This window comes from Anabrus simplex, chromosome 1, assembly GCF_040414725.1.
Source record: "Anabrus simplex isolate iqAnaSimp1 chromosome 1, ASM4041472v1, whole genome shotgun sequence".
Lineage (NCBI taxonomy): Eukaryota > Metazoa > Arthropoda > Insecta > Orthoptera > Tettigoniidae > Anabrus > Anabrus simplex.
This window is the reverse complement of record NC_090265.1, coordinates 1,373,047,849-1,373,073,164: the sequence shown is the minus strand read 5'-3', so window position 1 is coordinate 1,373,073,164 and position 25,316 is coordinate 1,373,047,849. Positions and strand designations below refer to the sequence as shown.

The 25,316-nt window shown below is 39.4% G+C and overlaps 1 protein-coding gene across 1 annotated transcript in view; it reads right to left on the bottom strand.

Moving 5' to 3' along the window:
- The window catches only part of LOC136859314 (prolyl 4-hydroxylase subunit alpha-1-like), a 618,020-nt gene that overhangs the window by 514,170 nt on the left and 78,534 nt on the right, over positions 1–25,316 (bottom strand). The window contains exon 3 of the mRNA XM_068225775.1: positions 1,761–1,876. Within this exon, the coding sequence (XP_068081876.1) occupies positions 1,761–1,876 (116 nt within the window). The remainder of the gene's footprint in view (positions 1–1,760; positions 1,877–25,316) is intronic.

Sequence of the window (25,316 nt, the reverse complement as noted above, 5' to 3'; positions counted from 1 at the left end):
TTATCCGAGTGCGCACTCATAGTAATTTTTGCTTTAAAAATTTATTTTTACCTATAATTGAAAGACATTATTTACAAATTTATTATTTGTTCTACAGTTTTCATTCCTAAATTCTGTTTAAATTTTTCCTAATTTTAAGAAAAGTTCAAGTTATTTTAACATTGATCTTGCTTTCATTTAGCAATCTTGACTTGGCAACCCCTCAAGTAGTTAGCTCGACCCAGTCCTTTCCCTTATGTTCTGTGCCCTCCACGCTGGTTTTGTTAATACTGCTCCTGCTCGATGGTAAGTATTTTGCTTCTTGTGCACATTTGGTTATATTTATGGGGTTTTATTATCATTCCTGTTTTTATCTTTGTCGGGTTGCAGAACCACAGTTAGATCATCAGTTGGGTGAATATCAAGCGGGATTCAGAAAGGGGAGATCCTGTCCGGAATAAACCCTGAACCTTAAAAATCTCATAGCATACCAGAAATCTAGGGCAAAAACATAACATCACCTTTATTGACTTCCAAAAGGCGTATGACTCACTAGACCGGGAAAGTCTCCTTTCTGTACTCAAACGATTCGGTCTAGACAACAAAACAAGAAACCTCATCAGGGAAACTCCCACAAATACATTCTCCAAAGTCAAATTAATGAGAGAATTGCCGGCTCCTTCTGAGATCAAAACTGGTGTCCGACAGAGTGAGGGATTGTCCCCCATACTGTTCAATTTTGCCTTGGAGAAGGTAGTCAGAGAATGGGATAAGACAACTAGTGGTGGAATTCGATTGGGATCGGTAAACAAGGGTATCAAGATCAAATGTTTAGCTTTCGCAGACGACATGGCCTTACTAGCTGAGACGTGGGAGGAAGCCAACTAGCAGTCCTTCGAAGTGCTGAAGCAGGCAGAGAAGATAGGTCTCAAAATCGCCTTTGGAAAAACCAAAATAATAACCAACATTAAGCATCCTCCAAAATATTTGAAAGAGGGGGAACAAAAAGTAGAGATCGTCACAAATTTCAAATACCTTGGTGAATGGATCACTTGGAATAGTCTTGTGAAGAAAGCAATGGAATCTCGACGAACCGAAATAGAAACAGCCTTCCAGCTTACGGAAGACACCTATAACAAAAAATTCCTCTCGTGGAATTCCCAGATCAGACATCATAATACAGTAGTCGAGCCTGAAGCCCTTTATGCTGCAGAAAATCTATATATAACTACGCATGGTCTAAGGGAAAAGTTGGAGATAAAGGAAAGGAAAATACTACGAAAAATTCTAGGCCCCAAATTCCATAATAACGAACTTTCCCACATCAGCAATGAAACCCTGTATAGAAAATCAGAAAAGTTTTCCGACACAATAAGGAAAAGGAGAATTGACTTCTAATGCCATATCCTAAGAATGGATCCGAAAAGGATAACTAAAAGAAACTTCGACTATTTCCGTAATAAGGAAACCAAGCCGAACTGGTTTAAGGAAACTGAGAAGGACCTACGAGAATTCCAAATTACAGAAGAGATGCTTGTAGATGGATCTGAATAGAAAATAACCAAAACGAAATACAGAGTTTTCAGGACAGGGGGAAGCCCAAACGACTCTACAGAATTTCTGAAGAAGAGAGGAAGGCAAGATCTGAAAGTTGGTCAAAGTGTCATGAAAAACATGCCACACCTAGGAACTGGCTTCATAATAAAGAAGAATGTCCTGGATTCCATAGTCCAGTTTGAGTTAAAATCTGAAAAACTATCAATTTTGGTGTTCAAATCTACCAATAGAATATACACTATTGTGAATGCCCATGCCACCATAAATGAGGACAACAGAAAGCACAAAGAGAAAGTGGAACTCTTTTGGGATCAGTTGGACGATGTCATCCAAAGGGTACCTGAAAAACATTACATCATACTAATGGGCGATTTCAACGCCCAGATAGGGAAGGAGAGAAAGTATCGACATGTAGTCGGGAAATACCCAGCGCATAACAGGACCAATCAAAATGGTGTCAGACTTAAAGAGTTGTGCCAAGCCCACGGTATAATACTGAAATCCACAGCTTTTAAAAAGCTTCCTAGAAAACAAAAAAATGTGGATCTCACAAAATCCTAACTTGGGTGATTTTCAACTGGACCATGTAGCTATCAGACGGAAGTTCAATAGGGAAATACAATATGTCAAAGACCTTAGGGGAGCTAATTTAGACTCGGACGGTAAGATATCGAAGATAAAGATCAAAATCACCCCAGAAATAGAGACAAGGTCCTTAAACACACAAGCAAACGAGACGACCCGGAGAATATTTTAAATTCAAAAGAATACCATCTTGCGACAAAGGATATACACAAACAAAATTGGGATCAAATAAAACAGGACTTATTATCAAAAGCCGAAAAATTTGCCCCTATAACAAAAGTCAAAAAACATGCTTGGTGGCCGGAAGAATGTGACGATCTATTAAAGTAAGGAAGGAAGCTTGGCACAAATGGCACTCGCAACGAACGGAAAGCAATAGAAAAAATTTCTTGAATATCAGAAAGATGGTCAATAAAAATTCAAAACAATTAAAAAGGCTTACGAAAACCAGAAGCTTATTCAGATAGATGAAGACTTTACCAAAACAAGACAAGAAGTTTCTACAAAATCTTTAAACAGAGAACGACGAAGTACAAGCCACTGACTCTACAGTTACGGGACAAGAATGGAAATATACACTTAACAACACTGATAACTGCAGGGTACTAAGCGACTACTTTGAAAACCTCATCAACTGTGAAAAGCCAGTAGAAAAGTGACATTTAATGTCCCAACAAATACCAATCCTGACTCACAGCCGCCAACATTCGAGGAACTAGGAAGATCATTTCGAGCCTTTAAAACAACAAAGCATCAGGAGAAAACCAGATCACAGCCGAACTTTGGAAGAATGCTAACAAGGAAGCAATAGAATCCCTACAAAACGTTTTTGAAGAAATCTGGGTCAAAGAAAGAATTCTAGAAGAATGGAAGATGGCCCTCATCCCCCGATCCTCAAGATGGGGGATAAAATGAACCCCAGCAAATATAGAGGCATATCACGTTCGGATATTACATATAAGATATTCTCAAAGGCCTTACTTAATAGGACAGAACCACAGTTAGATCATCAGTTGGGTGAATATCAAGCGGGATTCAGAAGGGTTAGATCCTGTCCGCAATAAATCCTGAACCTTAAAAAACTCAAAGCATACCAGAAATCTAGGGCAAAAAAATAACATCACCTTTATTGACTTCCAAAATGCGTATGACAGACTAGACCGGGAAAGTCTCCTTTCTGTACTCAAACAATTCGGTCTAGACAACAAAACAAGAAACCTCATCAGGGAAACTCCCACAAATACATTCTCCAAAGTCAAATTAATGAGAGAATTGTCGGCTCCTTCTGAGATCAAAACTGGTGTCCGACAGAGTGAGGGATTGTCCCCCATACTGTTCAATTTTTCCTTCGAGAAGGTAGTCAGAGAATGGGATAAGACAACTAGTTGTGGAATTCGACTGGGATCGGTAAACAAGGGTATCAAAATCAAATGTTTAGCTTTCACAGACGACATGGCCTTACTAGCTGAGACGTGGGAGGAAGCCAAGTAGCAGTCCTTCGAAGGTCTGAAGCAGGCAGAGAAGATAGGTCTCAAAATCGCCTTTGGAAAGACCAAAATAATAACCAACATTATGAATCCTCCAAAATATTTGAAAGAGGGGGAACAAAAAGTAGAGTTCGTCACAAACTTCAAATACCTTGGTGAATGGATCACTTGGAACGGTCTTGTGAAGAAAGCAATGGAATCTCGACGAACCGAAATAGAAACAGCCTTCCAGCTTACGAAAGACACCTATAACAAAAAATTCCTCTAGTGGTATTCCAAGTTCAGACATCATAATACAGTAGTCAAGCCTGAAGCCCTTTATGCAGCAGAAATTCTATATATAACTACGCATGGTCTAAGGGAAAAGTTGGAGATAAAGGAAAGGAAAATAGTACGAAAAATTCTAGGCCCCAAATTCCATAATAACGAACTTTCGCACATCAGCAATAAAACACTGTATAGTAAATCAGAAAGCATTTCCGACACAATATGGAAAAGGAGAATTGACTTCTAATGCCACATCCTAAGAATGGAACCGGAAAGGATAACTAAACGAATCTTCGACTATTTCCGTAATAAGGAAACCAAGCCGAACTGGTTTAAGGAAACTGAGAAGGACCTACGAGAATTCCAAATTACAGAAGAGATGTTTGTAGATGGATCTGCGAGAAAATAACCAAAAAGGAATAAAGAGTTTTCAGGACAGGGTGAAGCCCAAACGACTATACAGAATTTCTGAAGAAGGGAGGAAGGCAAGATCTGAAAGTTGGTCAAAGTGTCATGAAAAACATGCCACGCCTAGGAACTGGCTTCGTAATAAACAAGAATGTCCTGGATTCCATAGTCCAATTTGAGTCCCAATCTGAAAAACTATCAATTTTGGTGTTCAAATCTACCAATAGAATATACACTATTGTGAATGCCCATGAACACATAAATGAGGACAACGGAATGCACAAATAGAAAGTGGAACTCTTTTGGGATCAGTTGGTCGATGTCATCCAAGGGGTACCTGAAAAACAATACATCATACTAATGGGCGATTTCAACGCCCAGATAGGGAAGGAGAGAAAGTATCGACATGTAGTCGGGAAATACACAGCGCATAACAGGACCAATCAAAATGGTGTCAGACTTATTGAGTTGTGCCAAGCCCAGGGTATGATACTGAAATCCACAGCTTTTAAAAAGCTTCCTAGAAAACAAAAAAACATGGATCTCACCAAGCCTAACTTGGGTGACTTTCAACTGGACCATGTGGCTATTAGACGGAAGTTCAATAGGGAAATACAAAATGTCAAATACCTTAGGGGAACTAATATAGACTCGGACCATTACATATCGAAGATGAAAATCAAAATCATCCCCAGAAGTAGAGACAAGGTCCTTAAACACACAAGCAAACGATATGACCCGGAGAAAATTTTAAATTCAAAAGAATACCATCTTGCGAAAAAGGATATACACAAACAAAATTGGGATCAAATAAAACAGAACTTATTGTCAAAGGCCGGAAAATTTGCCCCTATAACAAAAGTTAAAAAACATGCTTGGTGGTCGGAAGAATGTGACGATCTATTGAAAACAAGGAAGGAAGCATGGCACAAATGGCACTAGCAACGAACGAAAAGCAATAGAAAATATTTCTTGAATATCAGAAAGATGGTCAATAAAAATTCAAAACAATTAAAAAGGCTTACGAAAACCAGATGCTTATTCAAATAGATGACGACTTTACCAAAAACAAGACAAGAAGTCTCTACAAAATCTTTAAACAGAGAACAACGAAGTACAAGCCACTGACTCTACAGTTACGGGACAAGAATGGAAATATAGCACATAACAACACTGATAACCGCAAGATACTAACCGACTACTTTGAAAATCTCCTCAACTGTGAAAAGCCAGTAGAAAAATGACATTTAATGTCCCAAAAAATGCCAATCCTCACTCACAGCCGCCAACCTTCGAGGAACTAGAAAAGATCATTTCGAGCCTTAAAAACAACAAAGCATCAGGAGAAAACCAGATCACAGCCGAACTTTGGAAGAATGCCAACAAGGAAGCAATAGAATCCCTACAAAACGTTTTTGAAGAAATCTGGGTCAAAGAAAGAATTCCAGAAGAATGGAAGATGGCCCTCCTCCCCCTGATCCTCAAGAAGGGGGATAAAATGAACCCCAGTAACTATAGAGGCATATCACGTTTGGATATTACATATAAGATATTCTCAAAGGCCTTACTTAATAGGACAGAACCACAGTTAGATCATCAGTTGGGTGAATATCAAGCGGGATTCAGAAAACGAATCCTGTCCGGAATAAATCCTGAACCTTAAAAATCTCATAGCATACCAAAAATCTAGGGCAAAAACATAACATCACCTTTATTGACTTCCAAAAGGCGTATGACTCACTAGACCGGGAAAGTCTCCTTTCTGTACTCAAAGAATTCGGTCCAGACAACAAAACAAGAAACCTCATCAGGGAAACTCCCACAAATACATTCTCCAAAGTCAAATTCATGAGAGAATTGCCGGCTCCTTCTGAGATCAAAACTGGTGTGCGACAGGGTGACGGACTGTCCCCCATACTGTCCAATTGTGCCTTGGAGAAGGTAGTCAGAGAATGGGATAAGACAACTAGTGGTGGAATTCGATTGGGATCGGTAAACAAGTGTATCAAAATCATTTGTTTTGCTTTCGCAGACGACATGGCCTTACTAGCTGAGACGTGGGAGGAAGCCAATTAGCAGTCCTTCGAACTGCTGAAGCAAGCAGAGAAGATAGGTCTCAAAATCGCCTTTGGAAAGACCAAAATAATAACCAACATTAAGAATCCTCCAAAATATTTGAAACAGGGGGAACAAAAGGTAGAGATCGTCACAAATTTCAAATACCTTGGTGAATGGATCACTTGGAATGGTCGCGTGAAGAAAGCAATGGAATGTCGACGAACCGAAATAGAAAAAGCCTTCCAGCTTACGAAAGACACCTATAACCAAAAAATTCCTCTCCTGGAATTCCATGATCAGACATCATAATACAGTAGTCAAGACTGAAGCCCTTTATGCTGCAGAAAATCTATATATAACTACGCATGGTCTAAGGGAAAAGTTGGAGATAAAGGAAAGGAGAATACTACGAAAAATTCTAGGCCTCAAATTCCATAATAACGAACTTTTGCACATCAGCAATGAAACCCTGTATAGGAAAACAGAAAGGATTTCCGACACAATAAGGAAAAGGAGAATTGACTTCTAATGCCACATCCTAAGAATTTATCCGGAAAGGATAACTAAAAGAATCTTCGACTATTTCCGTAATAAGGAAACCAAGCCGAACTGGTTTAAGGAAACTGAGAAGGACCTACGAGAATTCCAAATTACAGAAGAGATGCTTGTAGATGGATCAGCAAAGAAAATAACCAAAAAGAAATAAAGAGTTTTCAGGACAGGGTAAAGCCCAAACGACTCTACAGAATTTCTGAAGAAGAGAGGAAGGCAAGATCTGAAAGTTGGTCAAAGTGTCATGAAAAACATGCCACACCTAGGAACTGGCTTCATAATAAACAAGCATGTCCTGAATTCCATAGTCCAGTTTGAGTCCCAATCTGAAAAACTATCAATTTTGGTGTTCAAATCTACCAATAGAATATACACTATTGTGAATGCCCATGCCCCCATAAATGGGGACAACGGAAAGCACAAAGAGAAAGTGGAACTCTTTTGGGATCAGTTGGACGATGTCATCCAAAGGGTACCTGGAAAACACTACAATATACTAATGGGGTATGTCAACGCCCAGATAGGGAAGGAGAGAAAGTATCGACATGTAGTCGGGAAATACACAGCGCAAAACAGGACCAATCAAAATGGTGTCAGACTTATTGAGTTTTGCCAAGCCCACGGTATGATACTGGAAATCCGCAGCTTATAAAAAGCTTCCTAAAAAACAAAAAACGTGGATCTCACTAACTCCTAACTTGGGTGCTTTTGAACTGGACCATGTAGCTATCAGACGGAAGTTCAATAGGGAAATACAAAATGTCAAAGACCTTAGGGGAGCTAATTTAGACTCGGACCATTACATATCGAAGATAAAGATCAAAATCATCCCCAGAAGGAGAGACAAGGTCCTTAAACACACAAGCAAACGATATGACCCGGAGAAAATTTTAAATTCAAAAGAATACCATCTTGCGAAAAAGGATATACACAAACAAAATTGGGATCAAATAAAATAGAACTTATTATCAAAAGCCGAAAAATTTGCCCCCATAACAAAAGTTAAAAAACATGCTTGGTGGTCGGAAGTTTATGACGATCTATTAAAAAGGGGAAGGAAGCATGGCACAAATGGCACTCGCAACGAGCGGAAAGCAATAGAAAAGATTTCATGAATATCAGAAGGATGGTGAATAAAAATTCAAAACAATTAAAAAGGCTTACGAAAACCAGATGCTTATTCAAATAGATGACGACTTTACCAAAAACAAGAGAAGAGGTTTCTACAAAATCTTTAAACAGAGAACAACGAAGTACAAGCCACTGACTCTACAGTTACGGGACAAGAATGGAAATATAGCACATAACAACACTGATAACTGCAGGATACTAACCGAATACTTTGAAAATCTCCTCAACTGTGAAAAGCCAGTAGAAAAATGACATTTAATGTCCCAAAAAATGCCAATCCTGACTCACAGGCGCCAACCTCCGAGGAACTAGAAAAGATCATTTCGAGCCTTAAAAACAACAAAGCATCAGGAGAAAACCAGATCACAGCCGAACTTTGGAAGAATGCCAACAAGGAATCAATAGAATCCCTGCAAATTTTTTTGAAGAAATCTGGGTAAAAGAAAGAATTCCAGAAGAATGGAAGATTACCCTCATCCCACCGATCCGCAAGATGGGGGATAAAATGAACCCCAGCAACTATAGAGGCATATCACATTCGGATATTACATATAAGATATTCTCAAAGGCCTTACTTAATAGGACAGAACCACAGTTAGATCATCAGTTGGGTGAATATCAAGCGGGATTCCGAAAGGGGAGATCCTATCCGGAATAAATCCTGAACCTTAAAAATCTCATAGCATACCAGAAATCTAGGGCAAAATCATAACATCACCTTTATTGATATCCAAAATGCGTATGACTCACTAGACCGGGAACGTCTCCTTTCTGTACTCAAAGAATTTGGTCTAGACAAGAAAACAAGAAACCTCATCAGCGAAACACCCACAAATACATTCTCCAAAGTCAAATTCATGAGAGAATTGTCGGCTCCTTCAGAGATCAAAACTGGTGTCCGACAGGGTGACGGACTGTCCCCCATACTGTTCAATTTATCCTTGGAGAAGGTAGTCAGAGAATGGGATAAGACAACTAGTGGTGGAATTCGACTGGGATCGGTAAACAAGGGTATCAAAATCAAATGTTTAGCTTTCACAGACGACATGGCCTTACTAGCTGAGACGTGGGAGGAAGCCAAGGAGCAGTCCTTCGAACTGCTGAAGCAAGCAGAGAAGATAGGTCTCAAAATCGCCTTTGGAAAGACCAAAATAATAACCAACATTAAGAATCCTCCAAAATATTTGAAAGAGGGGGAACAAAAAGTAGAGTTCGTCACAAATTTCAAATACCTTGGTGAATGGATCACTTGGAACGGTCTTCTGAAGAAAGCAATGGAATCTCGACGAACCGAAGTAGAAACAGCCTCCAGCTTACGAAAGACACCTATAACAAAACATTCCTCTCGTGGAATTCCAAGATCAGACATCATAATACAGTATTCAAGCCTGTAGCCCTTTATGCTGCAGAAAATCTATGTATAACTACGCATGGTCTAAGGGAAAAGTTGGAGATAAAGGAAAGGAAAATAGTACGAAAAATTCTAGGCCCCAAATTCCATAATAACGAACTTTCGCACATCAGCAATGAAACCCTGTATAGGAAATCAGAAAGGATTTCCGACACAATATGGAAAAGGAGAATTGACTTCTAATGCCACATATTAGGAATGGATCCGGAAAGGATAACTAAAAGAATCTTCGACTATTTCCGTAATAAGGAAACCAAGCCGAACTGGTTTAAGGAAACTGAGAAGGACCTACGAGAATTCCAAATTACAGAAGAGATGCTTGTAGGTGGATCAGCAAGGAAAATAACCAGAAAGAAATAAAGAGTTTTCAGGACAGGGTGAAGCCCAAACGACTATACAGAATTTCTGAAGAAGAGAGGAAGGCAAGTTCTGAAAGTTGGTCAAAGTGTCATGAAAAACATGCCACACCTAGGAACTGGCTTCATAATAAACAAGAATGTCGTGGATTACATAGTGCAGTTTGAGTCCCAATCTGAAAAACTATCAATTTTGGTGTTCAAATCTACCAATAGAATATACACTATTGTGAATTCCCATGCCCCCATAAATGGGGACAACGGAAAGCACAAAGAGAAAGTGGAACTCTTTTGGGATCATTTGGACGATGTCATCCAAAAGGGTACCTGGAAAACACTACATCATACTAATGGGGTATATCAACGCCCAGATAGGGAAGGAGAGAAAGTATCGACATGTAGTCGGGAAATACCCAGCGCATAACAGGACCAATCAAAATGGTGTCAGACTTATTGAGTTGTGCCAAGCCCACGGTATGATACTGAAATCCACAGCTTTTAAAAAGCTTCCTAGGAAACAAGAAAACATGGATCTCACCAAGCCTAACTTGGGTGACTTTCAACTGGACCATGTGGCTATTAGACGGAAGTTCAATAGGGAAATACAAAATGTCAAATACCTTAGGGGAGCTAATATAGACTCGGACCATTACATATCGAAGATAAAAATCAAAATCATCCCCAGAAGTAGAGACAAGGTCCTTAAACACACAAGCAAACGATATGACCCGGAGAAAATTTTAATTTCTAAAGAATACCATCTTGCGACAAAGGATATACACAAACAAAACTGGGATCAAATAAAACATAACTTATTATCAAAAGCCGAAAAATTTGCCCCTACAACAAAAGTTTAAAAACATGCTTGGTGGTCGGAAGAATATGACGATCAATTGAAAAAAAGGAAGGAATCATGGCACATATGGCACTCGCAACGAACGGAAAGCAATAGAAAAATTTTCTTGAATATCAGAAAGATGGTGAAAAAAATTCAAAACTATTAAAAAGGCTTACGAAAACCAGATGCTTATTCAAATAGATGACGACTTTACCAAAATAAGACAAGAAGTTTGAACAAAATCTTTAAACAGAGAACAACGAAGTACAAGCCACTAGCTCTTCAGTTGCGGGACAAGAATGGTAATATAGCATTTAACAACACTGATAACTGCAGGGTACTAAGCGACTACCTTGAAAATTTCCTCAACTGCGAAAAGCCAGTAGAAAAGTGACATTTAATGTCCCAACAAATACCAATCCTGACTCACAGCCGTCTACCTTCGAGAAACTAGAAAAGATCATTTCGAGCCTTGAAAACAACAAAGTATCAGGAGAAATCCAGATCACAGCCGAACTTTGGAAGAATGCCAACAAGGAAGCAATAGAATCCCTACAAAACGTTTTTGAAGAACTCTGGGTCAAAGAAAGAATTCCAGAAGAATGGAAGATGGCCCTCCTCCCCCCGATCCTCAAGAAGGGGGATAAAATGAACCCCAGCAACTATAGAGGCATATCACGTTTGGATATTACATATAAGATATTATCAAAGGCCTTACTTAATAGGACAGAACCACAGTTAGATCATCAGTTGGGTGAATATCAAGCGGGATTCAGAAAACGGATCCTGTCCGGAATAAATCCTGAACCTTAAAAATCTCATAGCATACCAAAAATCTAGGGCAAAAACATAACATCACCTTTATTGACTTCCAAAAGGCGTATGACTCACTAGACCGGGAAAGTCTCCTTTCTGTACTCAAAGAATTCGGTCCAGACAACAAAACAAGAAACTTCATCAGGGAAACTCCCACAAATACATTCTCCAAAGTCAAATTCATGAGAGAATTGTCGGCTCCTTCTGAGATCAAAACTGGTGTGCGACAGGGTGACGGGCTGTCCCCCATACTGTCCAATTGTGCCTTGGAGAAGGTAGTCAGAGAATGGGATAAGACAACTAGTGGCGGAATTCGATTGGGATCGGTAAACAAGGGTATCGAGATCAAATGTTTAGCTTTCGCAGATGATATGGCCTTACTAGCTGAGACGTGGGAGGAAGCCAAGGAGCACTCCTTCGAGCTGCTGAAGCAAGCAGAGAAGATAGGTCTCCAAATCGCCTTTGGAAAGACCAAAATACTAACCAACATTAAGAATCCTCCAAAATATTTGAAAGAGGGGAAACAAAAAGTAGAGATCGTCACAAATTTCAAATACCTTGGTGAATGGATCACTTGGAATGGTCTCGTGATGAAAGCAATGGAATGTCGACGAACCGAAATAGAAACAGCCTCCAGCTTACGAAATACACCTATAACAAAAAATTCCTCTCGTGGAATTCCAAGATCAGACATCATAATACAGTAGTCAAGCCTGAAGCCCTTTATGCTGCAGGAAATCTATATATAACTACGCATGGTCTAAGGGAAAAGTTGGAGATAAAGGAAAGGAAAATACTACGAAAAATTCTAGGCCCAAAATTCCATAATAACGAACTTTCGCACATCAGCAATGAAACCCTGTATAGGAAATCAGATAGGATTTCCGACACAGTAAGGAAAATGAGAATTGACTTCTAATGCCACATCCTAAGAATGGATCCTGATAGGATAACTAAAAGAATCTTCGACTATTTCCGTAATAAGGAAACCAAGCCGAACTGGTTTAAGGAAACTGAGAAGGACCTACGAGAATTCCAAATTACAGAAGAGATGCTTGTAAATGTATCTGCGAGAAAATTACCAAAAAGAAATTACGAGTTTTCAGGACAGGGTGAAGCCCAAACGACTATACAAAATTTCTGAAGAAGAGAGGAAGGCAAGATCTGAAAGTTGGTCAAAGTGTCATGAAAAACATGCCACACTTAGGAACTGACTTCATAATAAACAAGAATGTCTTGGATTCCATAGTCCAGTTTGAGTCCCAATCTGAAAAACTATCAATTTTGGTGTTCAAATCTACCAATAGTATATACACTATTGTGAATGCCCATGCCCACATAAACGAGGACAACGGAATGCACAAAGAGAAAGTGGAACTCTTTTGGGATCAGTTGGACGACGTCATCCAAAGGGTACCTGAAAAACACTACATCATACTAATGGGAGATTTCATGCCCAGATAGGGATGGAGAGAATGTATCGACATGTAGTCGGGAAATACCCAGCGCATAACAGGACCAATCAAAATGGTGTCAGACTTATTGAGTTGTGCCAAGCCCACGGTATGATACTGAAATCCACAGCTTTTAAAAAGCTTCCTAGAAAACAAAAAAACGTGGATCTCACCAAATCCTAACTTGGGTGATTTTCAACTGGACCATGTGGCTATTAAGCGGAAGTTCAATAGGGAAATAAAAAATGTCAAAGACGTTAGGCGAGATAATATAGCCTCGGACCGTTACATATCGAAGATAAAGATCAAAATCATCCCCAGAAGGAGAGACAAGGTCCCTAAACACACAAGCAAACGATATGACCCGGAGAAAATTTTAAATTCAAAAGAATGCCATCTTGCGACAAAGGATATACACAAACAAAATTGGGATCAAATAAAACAGAACTTATTATCAAAAGCCGGAAAATTTGCCCCTATAACAAAAGTTAAAAAACATGCTTGGTGGTCGGAAGAATGTGACGTTCTGTTGAAAAAAAGGAAGGAAGCATGGCACAAATGGCACCCGCAACGAACTGAAAGCAAGAGAAAAGATTTCTTGAATATCAGAGAGATAGTCTATAAAAATTCAAAACTATTAAAAAGGCTTACGAAAACCAGATGCTTATTCAAATATATGAAGAATTTACCAAAACAAGCCAAGAAGATGGTACAAAACCTTTAAACAGAGAACAACGAAGTACAAGCCACTGACTCGACAGTTACGGGACAAGAATGGTAATATAGCACATAAAAACACTGATAACTGCAGAATACTAAGCGACTACTTTGAAAATCTCCTCAACTGTGAAAAGCCAGTAGAAACATGACAATTAATGTCCCAACAAATACCAAACCTGACTCACAGCCGCCAACCTTCGAGAAACTAGAAAAGATCATTTCGAGCCTTAAAAACAACAAAGCATCACGAGAAAACCAGGTCACAGCAGTACTTTGGAAGAATGCCAACAAGGAAGCAATAGAATCCCTCCGAATGGTTTTGAAGAAATCTGGGTAAATTAAAGAATTCCAGAAGAATGGAAGATGGCCCTCATCCCCCCGATCCTCAAGAAGGGGGATAAAAAGAACCCCAGTAACTATAGAGGCGTATCACGTTCGGATATTACATATAAGATATTCTCAAAGGCCTTATTTAATAGGACAGAACCACAGTTAGATCATCAGTTGGGTGAATATCAAGCAGGATTCAGAAAGGGGAGATCCTGTCCGGAATAAATCCTGAACCTTAAAAATCTCATAGCATACCAGAAATCTAGGGCAAAATCATAACATCAACTTTATTGACTTCCAAAAGGCGTATGACTCACTAGACCGGGAACGTCTCCTTTCTGTACTCAAAGTATTCGGTCTAGACAAGAAAACAAGAAACCTCATCAGCGAAACTCCCACAAATACATTCTCCAAAGTCAAATTCTTAAGAGAATTGTCGGCTCCTTCTGAGATCAAAACTGGTGTCCGACTGTTCAATTGTGCCTGGGAGAAGGTAGTCAGAGAATGGGATAAGACAACTAGTGGTGGAATTCGATTGGGATCGGTAAACAAGGGTATCAAGATCAAATGTTTAGCTTTCGCAGACGACATGGCCTTACTAGCTGAGACGTGGGAGGAAACCAAGGAGCAGTCCTTCGAACTGCTGAAGCAATCAGAGAAGATAGGTCTCAAAATCGCCTTTGGAAAGACCAAAATAATAACCAACATTAAGAATCCTCCAAAATATTTGAAAGAGGGGGAACAAAAAGTAGAGATCGTCACAAATTTCAAATACCTTGGTGAATGGATCACTTGGAATGGTCTTGTGAAGAAAGCAATGGAATCTCGACGAACCGAAATAGAAACAGCCGTCCAGCTTACGAAAGACACCTATAACAAAAAATTCCTCTCGTGGAATTCCAAGATCAGACATCATAATACAGTAGTCAAGCCTGAAGTCCTTTATGGTGCAGAAAATCTATATATAACTACGCATGGTCTAAGGGAAAAGTTGGAGATAAAGGAAAGGAAAATACTACGAAAAATTTTAGGCCCCAAATTCCATAATAACGAACTTTCGCACATCAGCAATGAAACCCTGTATAGGAAATCAGAAAGGATTTCCGACACAATATGGAAAAGGAGAATTGACTTCTAATGCCACATACTAAGAATGGATCCGGAAAGGATAAATAAAAGAATCTTCGACTATTTCCGTAATAAGGAAACCAAGCCGAACTGGTTTAAGGAAACTGAGAAGGACCTACGAGAATTCCAAATTACAGAAGATATGCTTGTAGATGGATCTGCAAAGAAAATAACCAAAAACAATTAAAGAGTTTTCAGGACAGGGTGAAGCCCAAACGACTATACAGAATTTCTGAAGAAGGGAGGAAGGCAAGATCTGAAAGTTGGTCAAAGTGTCATGAAAAACATGCCACACTAGGAACTGGCTTCATAATAAACAAGAATGTCCTGGATTCCATAGTCCAGTTTGAGTCCCAATCTGAAAAACTATCAATTTTGGTGTTCAAATCTACAAATAGAATATACACTATTGTGAATGCCCATGCCCACATAAATGAGGACAAATGAATGCACAAAGAGAAAGTGGAACTCTTTTGGGATCAGTTGGACGATGTCATCCAAAGAGTACCTGAAAAACACTACATCATACTAATGGGAGATTTCATGCCCAGATAGGGAAGGAGAGAAAGTATCGGCATGTAGTCGGGAAATACCCAGCGCATAACAGGACCAATCAAAATGGTGTCAGACTTATTGAGTTGTGCCAAGCCCACGGTATGATACTGAAATCCACAGCTTTTAAAAAGCTTCCTAGAAAACAAAAAAACGTGGATCTCTCCAAATCTTAACTTGGTTGATTTTCAACTGGACCATGTGGCTATTAGACGGAAGTTAATAAGGGAAATAAAAAATGTCAAAAACCTTAGGCGAGCTAATTTAGACTCGGATAGTTATATATCGAATATGAAGATCAAAATCACCCCAGAAGGAGAGAAAAGGTCTTTAAACACACAGGCAAACGATATGACCAGGAGAAAATTTTAAATTCAAAAGAATACCATCTTGCGACAAAGGGTATACACAAACAAAATTGGGATCAAATAAAACAGAACTTATTATCAAAAGCCGAATAATTTGCCCCCATAACAAAAGTTAAGAAAACATGCTTGGTAGTCGGAAGAATGTGACGATCTATTGAAAGAAAGGAAGGAAGCATGGCACAAATGGCATTCGCAAAGAACGGAAAGCAATAGATAAGATTTCTCGAATATCAGAAAGATGGTCACGAAAATTCAAAACAAATAAAAAGGCTTACGAAAACCGGATGCTTATTCAAATAGATGACGACTTCACCAAAAACAAGACAAGAAGTTTCTACAAAATCGTTAAACAGAGAACAACGAAGAAGAAGCCACTGACTCTACAGTTACGGGACAAGAATGGAAATATAGCACATAACAACGCTGATAACTGCAGAATACTAACCGACTACATTGAAAACCTCCTCAACTGTGAAAAGCCAGTAGAAAAATGACATTTAATGTCCAAAAATTACCAGTCCTGACTCACAGCCGCCAACCTTCGAGGAACTAGAGAAGATCATTTCGAGCCCTAAAAACAACAAAGCATCAGGAGAAAACCAGATCACAGCTGAACTTTGGAAGAATGCCAACAAGGAAGCAATAGAATCCCTACAAAAAGTTTTTGAAGAAATCCGGGTCAAAGAAAGAATTCCAGAAGAATGGAAGATGGCCCTCATCCCCCCGATCCTCCAGAAGGGGGATAAAATGAACCATAGCAACTATAGAAGCATATCACTTTCGGATATTACATATAAGGTATTCTCAAAGGCCTTACTTAATAGGACAGAACCACAGTTAGATCATCAGTTGGGTGAATATCAAGCGGGATTCAGAAAGGGGAGATCCTGTCCGGAATAAATCCTGAACCTTAAAAATCTCATAGCATACCAGAAATCTAGGGCAAAAACATAACATCACCTTTATTGATTCCAAAAGGCGTATGATTCACTAGACCGGGAATGTCTCATTTCTGTACTCAAAGAATTCGCTCTAGACAACAAAACAAGAAACCTCATCAGGGAAACTCCCACAAATACATTCTCCAAAGTCAAATTCATGAGAGAATTGTCGGCTCCTTCTGAGATCAAAACTGGTGTCCGACAGGGTGACGGACTGTCCCCCATACTGTTCAATTTTGCCTTGGAGAAGGTAGTCAGAGAATGGGATAAGACAACTAGTGGTGGAATTCGATTGGGATCGGTAAACAAGGGTATCGAGATCAAATGTTTAGCTTGCGCAGACGACATGGCCTTACTAGCTGAGACGTGGGAGGAAGCCAAGGAGCACTCCTTCGAGCTGCTGAAGCAAGCAGAGAAGATAGGTCTCCAAATCGCCTTTGGAAAGACCAAAATAATAACCAACATTAAGAATCTTCCAAAGTATTTGAAAGAGGGGAAGCAAAAAGTAGAGATCGTCACAAATTTCAAATACCATGGTGAATGGATCACTTGGAATGGTCGCGTGAAGAAAGCAATGGAATGTCGACGAACCGAAATAGAAACAGCCTCCAGCTTACGAAATACACCTATAACAAAAAATTCCTCTCGTGGAATTCCAAGATCAGACATCATAATACAGTAGTCAAGCCTGAAGCCCTTTATGCAGCAGAAAATCTATATATAACTACGCATGGTCTAAGGGAAAAGTTGGAGATAAAGGAAAGGAAAATACTACTAAAAATTCTAGGCCCCAAATTCCATAAACGAACTTTCGCTCATCAGCAATGAAACCCTGTATAGGAAATCAGAAAGGATTTCCGACACAATAAGGAAAAGGAGAATTGACTTCTAATGCCTCATCCTAAGAATGGATCCGAAAAGGATAACTAAAAGAATCTTCGACTATTTCCGTAATAAGGAAACCAAGCCGAACTGGTTTAAGGAAACTGAGAAGGACCTACGAGAATTCCAAATTACAGAAGAGATGCTTGTAGGTGGATCAGCAAGGAAAATAACCAGAAAGAAATAAAGAGTTTTCAGGACAGGGTGAAGCCCAAACGACTATACAGAATTTCTGAAGAAGAGAGGAAGGCAAGTTCTGAAAGTTGGTCAAAGTGTCATGAAAAACATGCCACACCTAGGAACTGGCTTCATAATAAACAAGAATGTCGTGGATTACATAGTGCAGTTTGAGTCCCAATCTGAAAAACTATCAATTTTGGTGTTCAAATCTACCAATAGAATATACACTATTGTGAAATCCCATGCCCCCATAAATGGGGACAACGGAAAGCACAAAGAGAAAGTGGAACTCTTTTGGGATCATTTGGACGATGTCATCCAAAAGGGTACCTGGAAAACACTACATCATACTAATGGGGTATATCAACGCCCAGATAGGGAAGGAGAGAAAGTATCGACATGTAGTCGGGAAATACCCAGCGCATAACAGGACCAATCAAAATGGTGTCAGACTTATTGAGTTGTGCCAAGCCCACGGTATGATACTGAAATCCACAGCTTTTAAAAAGCTTCCTAGAAAACAAGAAAACATGGATCTCACCAAGCCTAACTTGGGTGACTTTCAACTGGACCATGTGGCTATTAGACGGAAGTTCAATAGGGAAATACTAAATGTCAAATACCTTATGGGAGCTAATTTAGACTCGGACCGTTATATATCGAAGATAAAGATCAAAATCACCCCAGAAGGAGAGACAAAGTCCTTAAACACACAAGCAAACGGTATGACCCGGAGAAAATTTTAAATTCAAAAGAATACCATCTTGCGAAAAAGGATATACACAAACAAAATTGGGATCAAATAAAATAGAACTTATTATCAAAAGCCGAAAAATTTGCCCCCATAACAAAAGTTAAAAAACATGCTTGGTGGTCGGAAGAAAGTGATGTTCTGTTGACAGAAAGGAAGGAAGCATGGCAGAAATGGCACCCGCAACGAACTGAAAGCAATAGAAAAGATTTCTTGAATATCAGAAAGATGGTCAATAAAAATTCTAAACAATTAAAAAGGCTTACGCAAACCGGATGCTAATTCAAATAGATGACGACTTTACCAAAAACAACACAAGAAGTCTCTACAAAATCTTTAAACAGAGAACAACGAAGTACAAGCCACTGACTCTACATTTACGGGACAAGAATGGAAATATAGCACATAACAACACTGATAACTGCAGGGTACTGAGCGACTACTTTGAAAATCTCCTCAACTGTGAAAAGCCAGTAGAAAAATGACATTTAATGTCCCAACAAATACCAATCCTGACTCACAGCCGCCAACCTTCGATAAACTAGAAAAGATCATTTCGAGCCTTAAAAACAACAAAGCATCAGGAGAAAACCTGATCACAGCCGAACTTGGGAAGAATGCCAACAAGGAAGCAATAGAATCCCTCCGAATGGTTTTGGAGAAATCTGGGTAAAAGAAAGAATTCCAGAAGAATGGAAGATGGCCCTCATTCCCCCGATCCTCAAGAAGGGGGATAAAATTAACCCCAGCAACTATAGAGGCATATCACGTTCGGATATTACATATAAGATATTCTCAAACGCCTTACTTAATAGGACAGAACCACAGTTAGATAATCAGTTGGGTGAATATCAAGCGGTATTCAGAAGGGGGAGATCCTGTCCGGAATAAATCCTGAACTTTAAAAATCTCATAGCATACCAGAAATCTAGGGCAAAAACATAACATCACCTTTATTGACTTCCAAAAGGCGTATGACTCACTAGACGGGAACGTCTCCTTTCTGTACTCAAGGAATTCGGTCTAGACAACAAAACAAGAAACCTCATCAGCGAAACTCCCACAAATACATTCTCCAAAGTCAAATTCATGAGAGAATTGTCGGCTCCTCTTGAGATCAAAACTGGTGTCCGACAGGGTGACGGACTGTCCCCCATACTGTTCAATTGTGCCTTGGAGAAGGTAGTCAGAGAATGGGATAAGACAACTAGTGGTGGAATTCGATTGGGATCGGTAAACAAGGGTATCAAAATCAAATGTTTAGCTTTCGCAGACGACATGGCCTTACTAGCTGAGACGTGGGAGGAAGCCAAGGAGCAGTCCTTCGAACTGCTGAAGCAAGCAGGGAAGATAGGTCTCAAATCGCCTTTGGAAAGACCAAAATTATAACCAACATTAAGAATCCTCCAAAATATTTGAAAGAGGGGGAACAAAAAGTAGAGATCGTCACAAATTTCAAGTACCTTGGTGAATGGATCACTTGGTATGATCTCGTGAAGAAAGCAATGGAATCTCGACGAACCGAAATAGAAACAGCCTTCCAGCTTACGAAGAACACCTAAAACAAAAAATTCCTCTCGTGGAATTCCAAGATCGGACATCATAATACAGTAGTCAAGCCTGAAGCCCTTTATGCTGCAGAAAATCTATATATAACCACGCATGGTCTATGGCAAAAGTTGGAGATAAAGGAAAGGAAAATACTACGACAAATTCTAGGCCCCAAATTCCATAATAACGAACTTTCGCACATCAGCAATGAAACCCTGTATAGGAAATCAGAGAGGATTTCCGACACAATGAGGAAAAGGAGAATTGACTTCTACTACCACATCCTAAGAATGGATCCGGAAAGGATAACTAAAAGAATCTTCGACTATTTCCGTAATAAGGAAACCAAGCCGAACTGGTTTAAGGAAACTGAGAAGGACCTACGAGAATTCCAAATTACAGAAGAGATGCTTGTAGATGGATCTGCAAAGAAAATAACCAAAAATAAAATAAAGTGTTTTGAGGACAGTGTGAAGCCCAAACGACTATACAGAATTTCTGAAGAAGAGAGGAAGGCAAGATCTGAAGGAATGAAAAATTACTGGGATGACAGGAAAACACAACTCACTAACCATTGATAGATCTATCATACCCCAAAGAGGGTGAAACGGACAAGAAATAGAAGTAATAATAATAATAATAGATATAATAATAAGAAAAAGAAGAAGACGAAGAAGAAGAAGAAGAAGAGGAATTGTACAGGAAGGAATACCTCAACTCCTCACATTCAAATGAAGCGCCTTAAAGAACTCCATCTATCAAACAAAGCGCGAAACAATTACCGTATGATGTTGGGACATTAATCAATAGATGCCACTACTGAATAACTGAGATGTTTGTCATTTCTAAGTTTCCTAAATTGATTGGATTTTTTTTGGGGTGTTCATCAAGAAGTCTGAACCTCTCTCCATCGATGTCTCTACAAAAAGTGTTGTCACACACTCTGGTGCAAGGTGGAATAATTTATTATTGAAAGAAATTTTGTGTTTATAGTTTTTCTCAAGGATTTAACTTTCATTTACTTGTTTATATATTTCAAGGGATGCAACACTTCCTTCTCCTCCCGCCAGTTTGGTGTTTGGCCAATCAAATTTTTCTGTAATTATTTTTCAGCCTATCACAGGGTTCTTGTTGGTTTTTGGGTGTATTTTTTGATTCTGCCAATAAAAATGAGAGGGTGTGTCCGGATTTAGTCCAGAATCCTCTCGAACAATCCCCTCGGGTATATAAGCTGAGGCTTTTACTGGATACCTTGTCTTATTGATCGTCGTCTTTCTGAGTGTGTGTGTTAAGACAGGAGGCGGGGTGCTTCATTCTTCGGCAGGCAGAACACCAGCCCAGGTAATGGCCACCAATTTTCTATCTTTGTAGCTGCCTCCACAAACTTATCCGAGGGGAAGGTTCTAAAATTTAACTACGTAACCATCTCATTCTTAAATGTAATAGTCTTCTTTTCTTATATAAACTTCATAAAAGTCTTTAACTGTAAATCGGGGATAGAGAGTGTGATCACAATCACTACTGATCTGCATTTAGGGCAGTAGCCCAGGTGGCAAATTCTCTAGCTGTTGTTTTCCTAGCCTTTTCTTAAATGATTGCAAAGAAATTGGAAAATTATTGAACATTTCTCTTGGTATGTTATTCCAATCCCTAACACCCCTTCCTATAAACGAATATTTGTTACCCTCTCGAGTTCCCCTTCAATTTATCGTGAGGTGACTACTATTTTGTAACTGTTTCTCTTTTCCGTAAAGCATTTTAACCTCCATTCGAGTCACCTCAGTAGCTTGGGATTAGCCCCTGCATCATCGGGCCCAGAGCCCAATTAGGATTTTATACGTAATATTCTAGGAGCGCAAATGTACGCCTCTATTCATTTTGTATTCGGGCGAGTAATTTTGCTTAGTGTTTTTCCACGAAGGCCCAATAGGCTGGGTACTAGTTACCCCTGTGTACTTAATTGTAAAATTGAAATTTGGGCCTAGAGAGGCCAGAAAATTGTAAGATTTTTGGTGTAATGTTGCCTTAAGTGGGCGGTAAGAAATTAGGAATACAGTCTCCTTGGTTAAAGTGGGAGAGCATGTAAGCTCTTTTCTGTGATTTACAATTCAACTGTAATTATGAGGGGTGCCTCTGGAAGGCTGTAAATTTGTTGGAGCAAAGTGCTCTTGTTTTGGGAGATTTCTCCTTGTCTATGTAAACACTAATTGGCGACGTTGGAAAGTGAAAATTAGGGGCTTGAAGCCCAAACCTGTTAAATTCTCTAATCTTGGGTTTTCCATTTCTTGTTTCAAGATTGCTATTTGTACCTGTCACTTTATCATTTCACCAAGTGAAAAGTTTGTTAAGTTTGTGATTTGAAAGGAAATATAACCTATGTTAAAGTTTTAACTTAATCTTTGGTATAGTATAGAGACCCATTGCCACCAGCACCTTCTTTCACCTCTTTCTGCGCCACGGAAACTCCGTAACAATAATAATACAGTAATAATAATACAAGTAGAGCCTCCGTGGCTCAGACGGCAGCGCGTCGGTTTCTCATCGCTGGATACCATGGTTCAAATCCCGGTCATTCCATGTGAGATTTGTGCTGGACAAAGCAGAGGCGAGACAGGTTTTATGCGGGTATTCCTCTTTTCCTTGTCATCTTCCATTCCAGCAACACTCTCCATTATAAATTCATAGCATTTCTCAGTCATTCATCAAATCACTTTGGGAGTGGCGACCCCATCGTAATAATAGTCTATTTATGGTTCATTCATTACATCCCTCTCCCAGTCAAAGACTTAAACAGGTTGTAGGTTTTCATTTTCAATAATACAGGTCGGAAACAGCCGCAATCGTTGAGAAATGTTCCATTATTTGCTTGGAGCTACGTTGAAAACCACTTCATGGTTTGCTGATGGCGAGATTCCTGTCCATTTGTGTCCATAGATAGTGAACATTGTGGCAAAGATTTAAATATGCGTAACTACCCAGTGACCAATCGAGTTGATTGCATCGTACGGGTCGTGGAGTAGTAAGTTTGCATTCTGCGAACGCTGGGCTCGAACCTCACCGTCGGGTTTATCATGGATTTCAAATTTCCCGCTAGACAAATGTTGGAGCTCTAAAGTAAGGAAGCAAGTATCATACTGTATCACCACCACTATCAGGCTGTGTACTAAGGCCACGGGCACACCATTCTCAATCCCAGTCCTTCCCTATTCCAGCGTCACCGAAGACCATGATGTCCCCGTCAAATTTGGCGATATTTAGTATATTTCCAACAAGTGGATATTAAAAATTTTATTGTCTGCCTGGAGCTGTAACTTGTCATTTGGGGAAGTAGTGTGGCGAGCTGAGAACCAGTTTTTTTTTCTCGTCATTCAGAGGGGCGACGTATTGAGTGAACTTCAACAGGCCAAGGCACATCACGTGACTTGTCCATGCACTACCTGCCACGCGCGAACGACAGACAGCCTGGTTCCAGAATAGTCTGAGCCAATTAAAGAAGACCTGACGACCAATTACAGTTCTAGTTGGAGTACACGCCTCCCAAGCCGAGAATATAAAAAAGCCTCGTTCCGAGCAAATCACTCTCCGAATGTTCTACTGTACACTGCATTCTGAAGATTCTGCATTCTCTGAACTTGCTACGACCACGTGGAGGAATAATTTTCAGTGCAAGCAGACGCCTGTTCTACCAACAGTTTAGTGAACTAATTAGCTAACTCCTACGGAGTAAAACTCATCTTAAAATCCAAGTTAAGTGACTATCTAGAAGAATAATCAGAATTCGGCGTGTGTTTGTGCCAATATTTACTCTTGCATCTCAGTTACAGCTTACGTCCGGAACTCAACAGAAGTCGTCTTGAAAGCTGCAGTACACCAACATGGATAATTCTGCAATCATCTGCAACTCAACTTCATCGAGGGACCTCGACTACCAAGTCCCCATGGATCTCTAAAATGTGAGGCGTCTCTGGTCATGGGAAGGAAACTGACCGGGGAAATGCTGGAATGATTGACTGCTACCTGGGATCGAACCTCATCTAAAACTTGAGTACCATTTTCATTTAATTTCTGTCTCATCTTTTGTAAAACTAGAGGTCTGTCTTCTTTAAATCGTAGAGCTATTAGTTTTGTTGTAGTTAGAAGTATTTAATTTTTCCAATTCTTAAGGTGTCGTGGTAGACGAGTCACATGTGTGAATGAAAAATTTGAACCTGTTAGAGTAGACATGTAGTTTGTCTTTGGATGGTTTCCCGTGCTTATGAGCTAAATATTTAAAAATCAATGACCACGCGATAAATCTACTTTTGTGTAATGTTGAAATTTATCGGACTTGAATTTACGTGTACATTTTGTGAGATAGGGTCGAACCTAGTGTCTTTTCAAGATCACTTGCATTCCTTAGGATCGAGTCATCTGATTTTATGATATTTCACGAGGATCAGTAGATGTAATAACCACTTGATTAATAATAAAAGTGACTAAAGATCGGGTAAAAGAGAATTAAACGCTCGTGAGCCATAACTTTACAGTAGATTACTTATATGTGAGATTGAATGTTCTCTGTTCATGAAGTGTCTGGAATATGACCAATTCTGCGGGTTGTTTATTATGTAATTGAGTTACTGGATGAGTTATTTATGATGATTGACTTGTTCTTGTGTTATTGGGAGCGCAAGATAAATTATAATTAATAGAGCACATGTTGCGTGTGTATTTCACGGATAGGGAATAATAATAATGCGATTAAGGCTCACGGACGCGATAATTTCAACTGGTAACCCATGAGCTGGTAGTGATTACGGATTTTATTGGAATCTTCGATTATAATTTCAAAGTTAGATGATTTCCATCTGTATGAGAAGCATACTCCTACCCAAATGATATCCCTAACTTCGATCACTAGTCACTATTAATGATAAAAATAATTTCTGTACACAAATTATCTCCTACTGGATATGACGTGACCTGACCATTCTTAAAAGTCAAAAGTAAACTTGCAGGAACAGGATTCGATGTA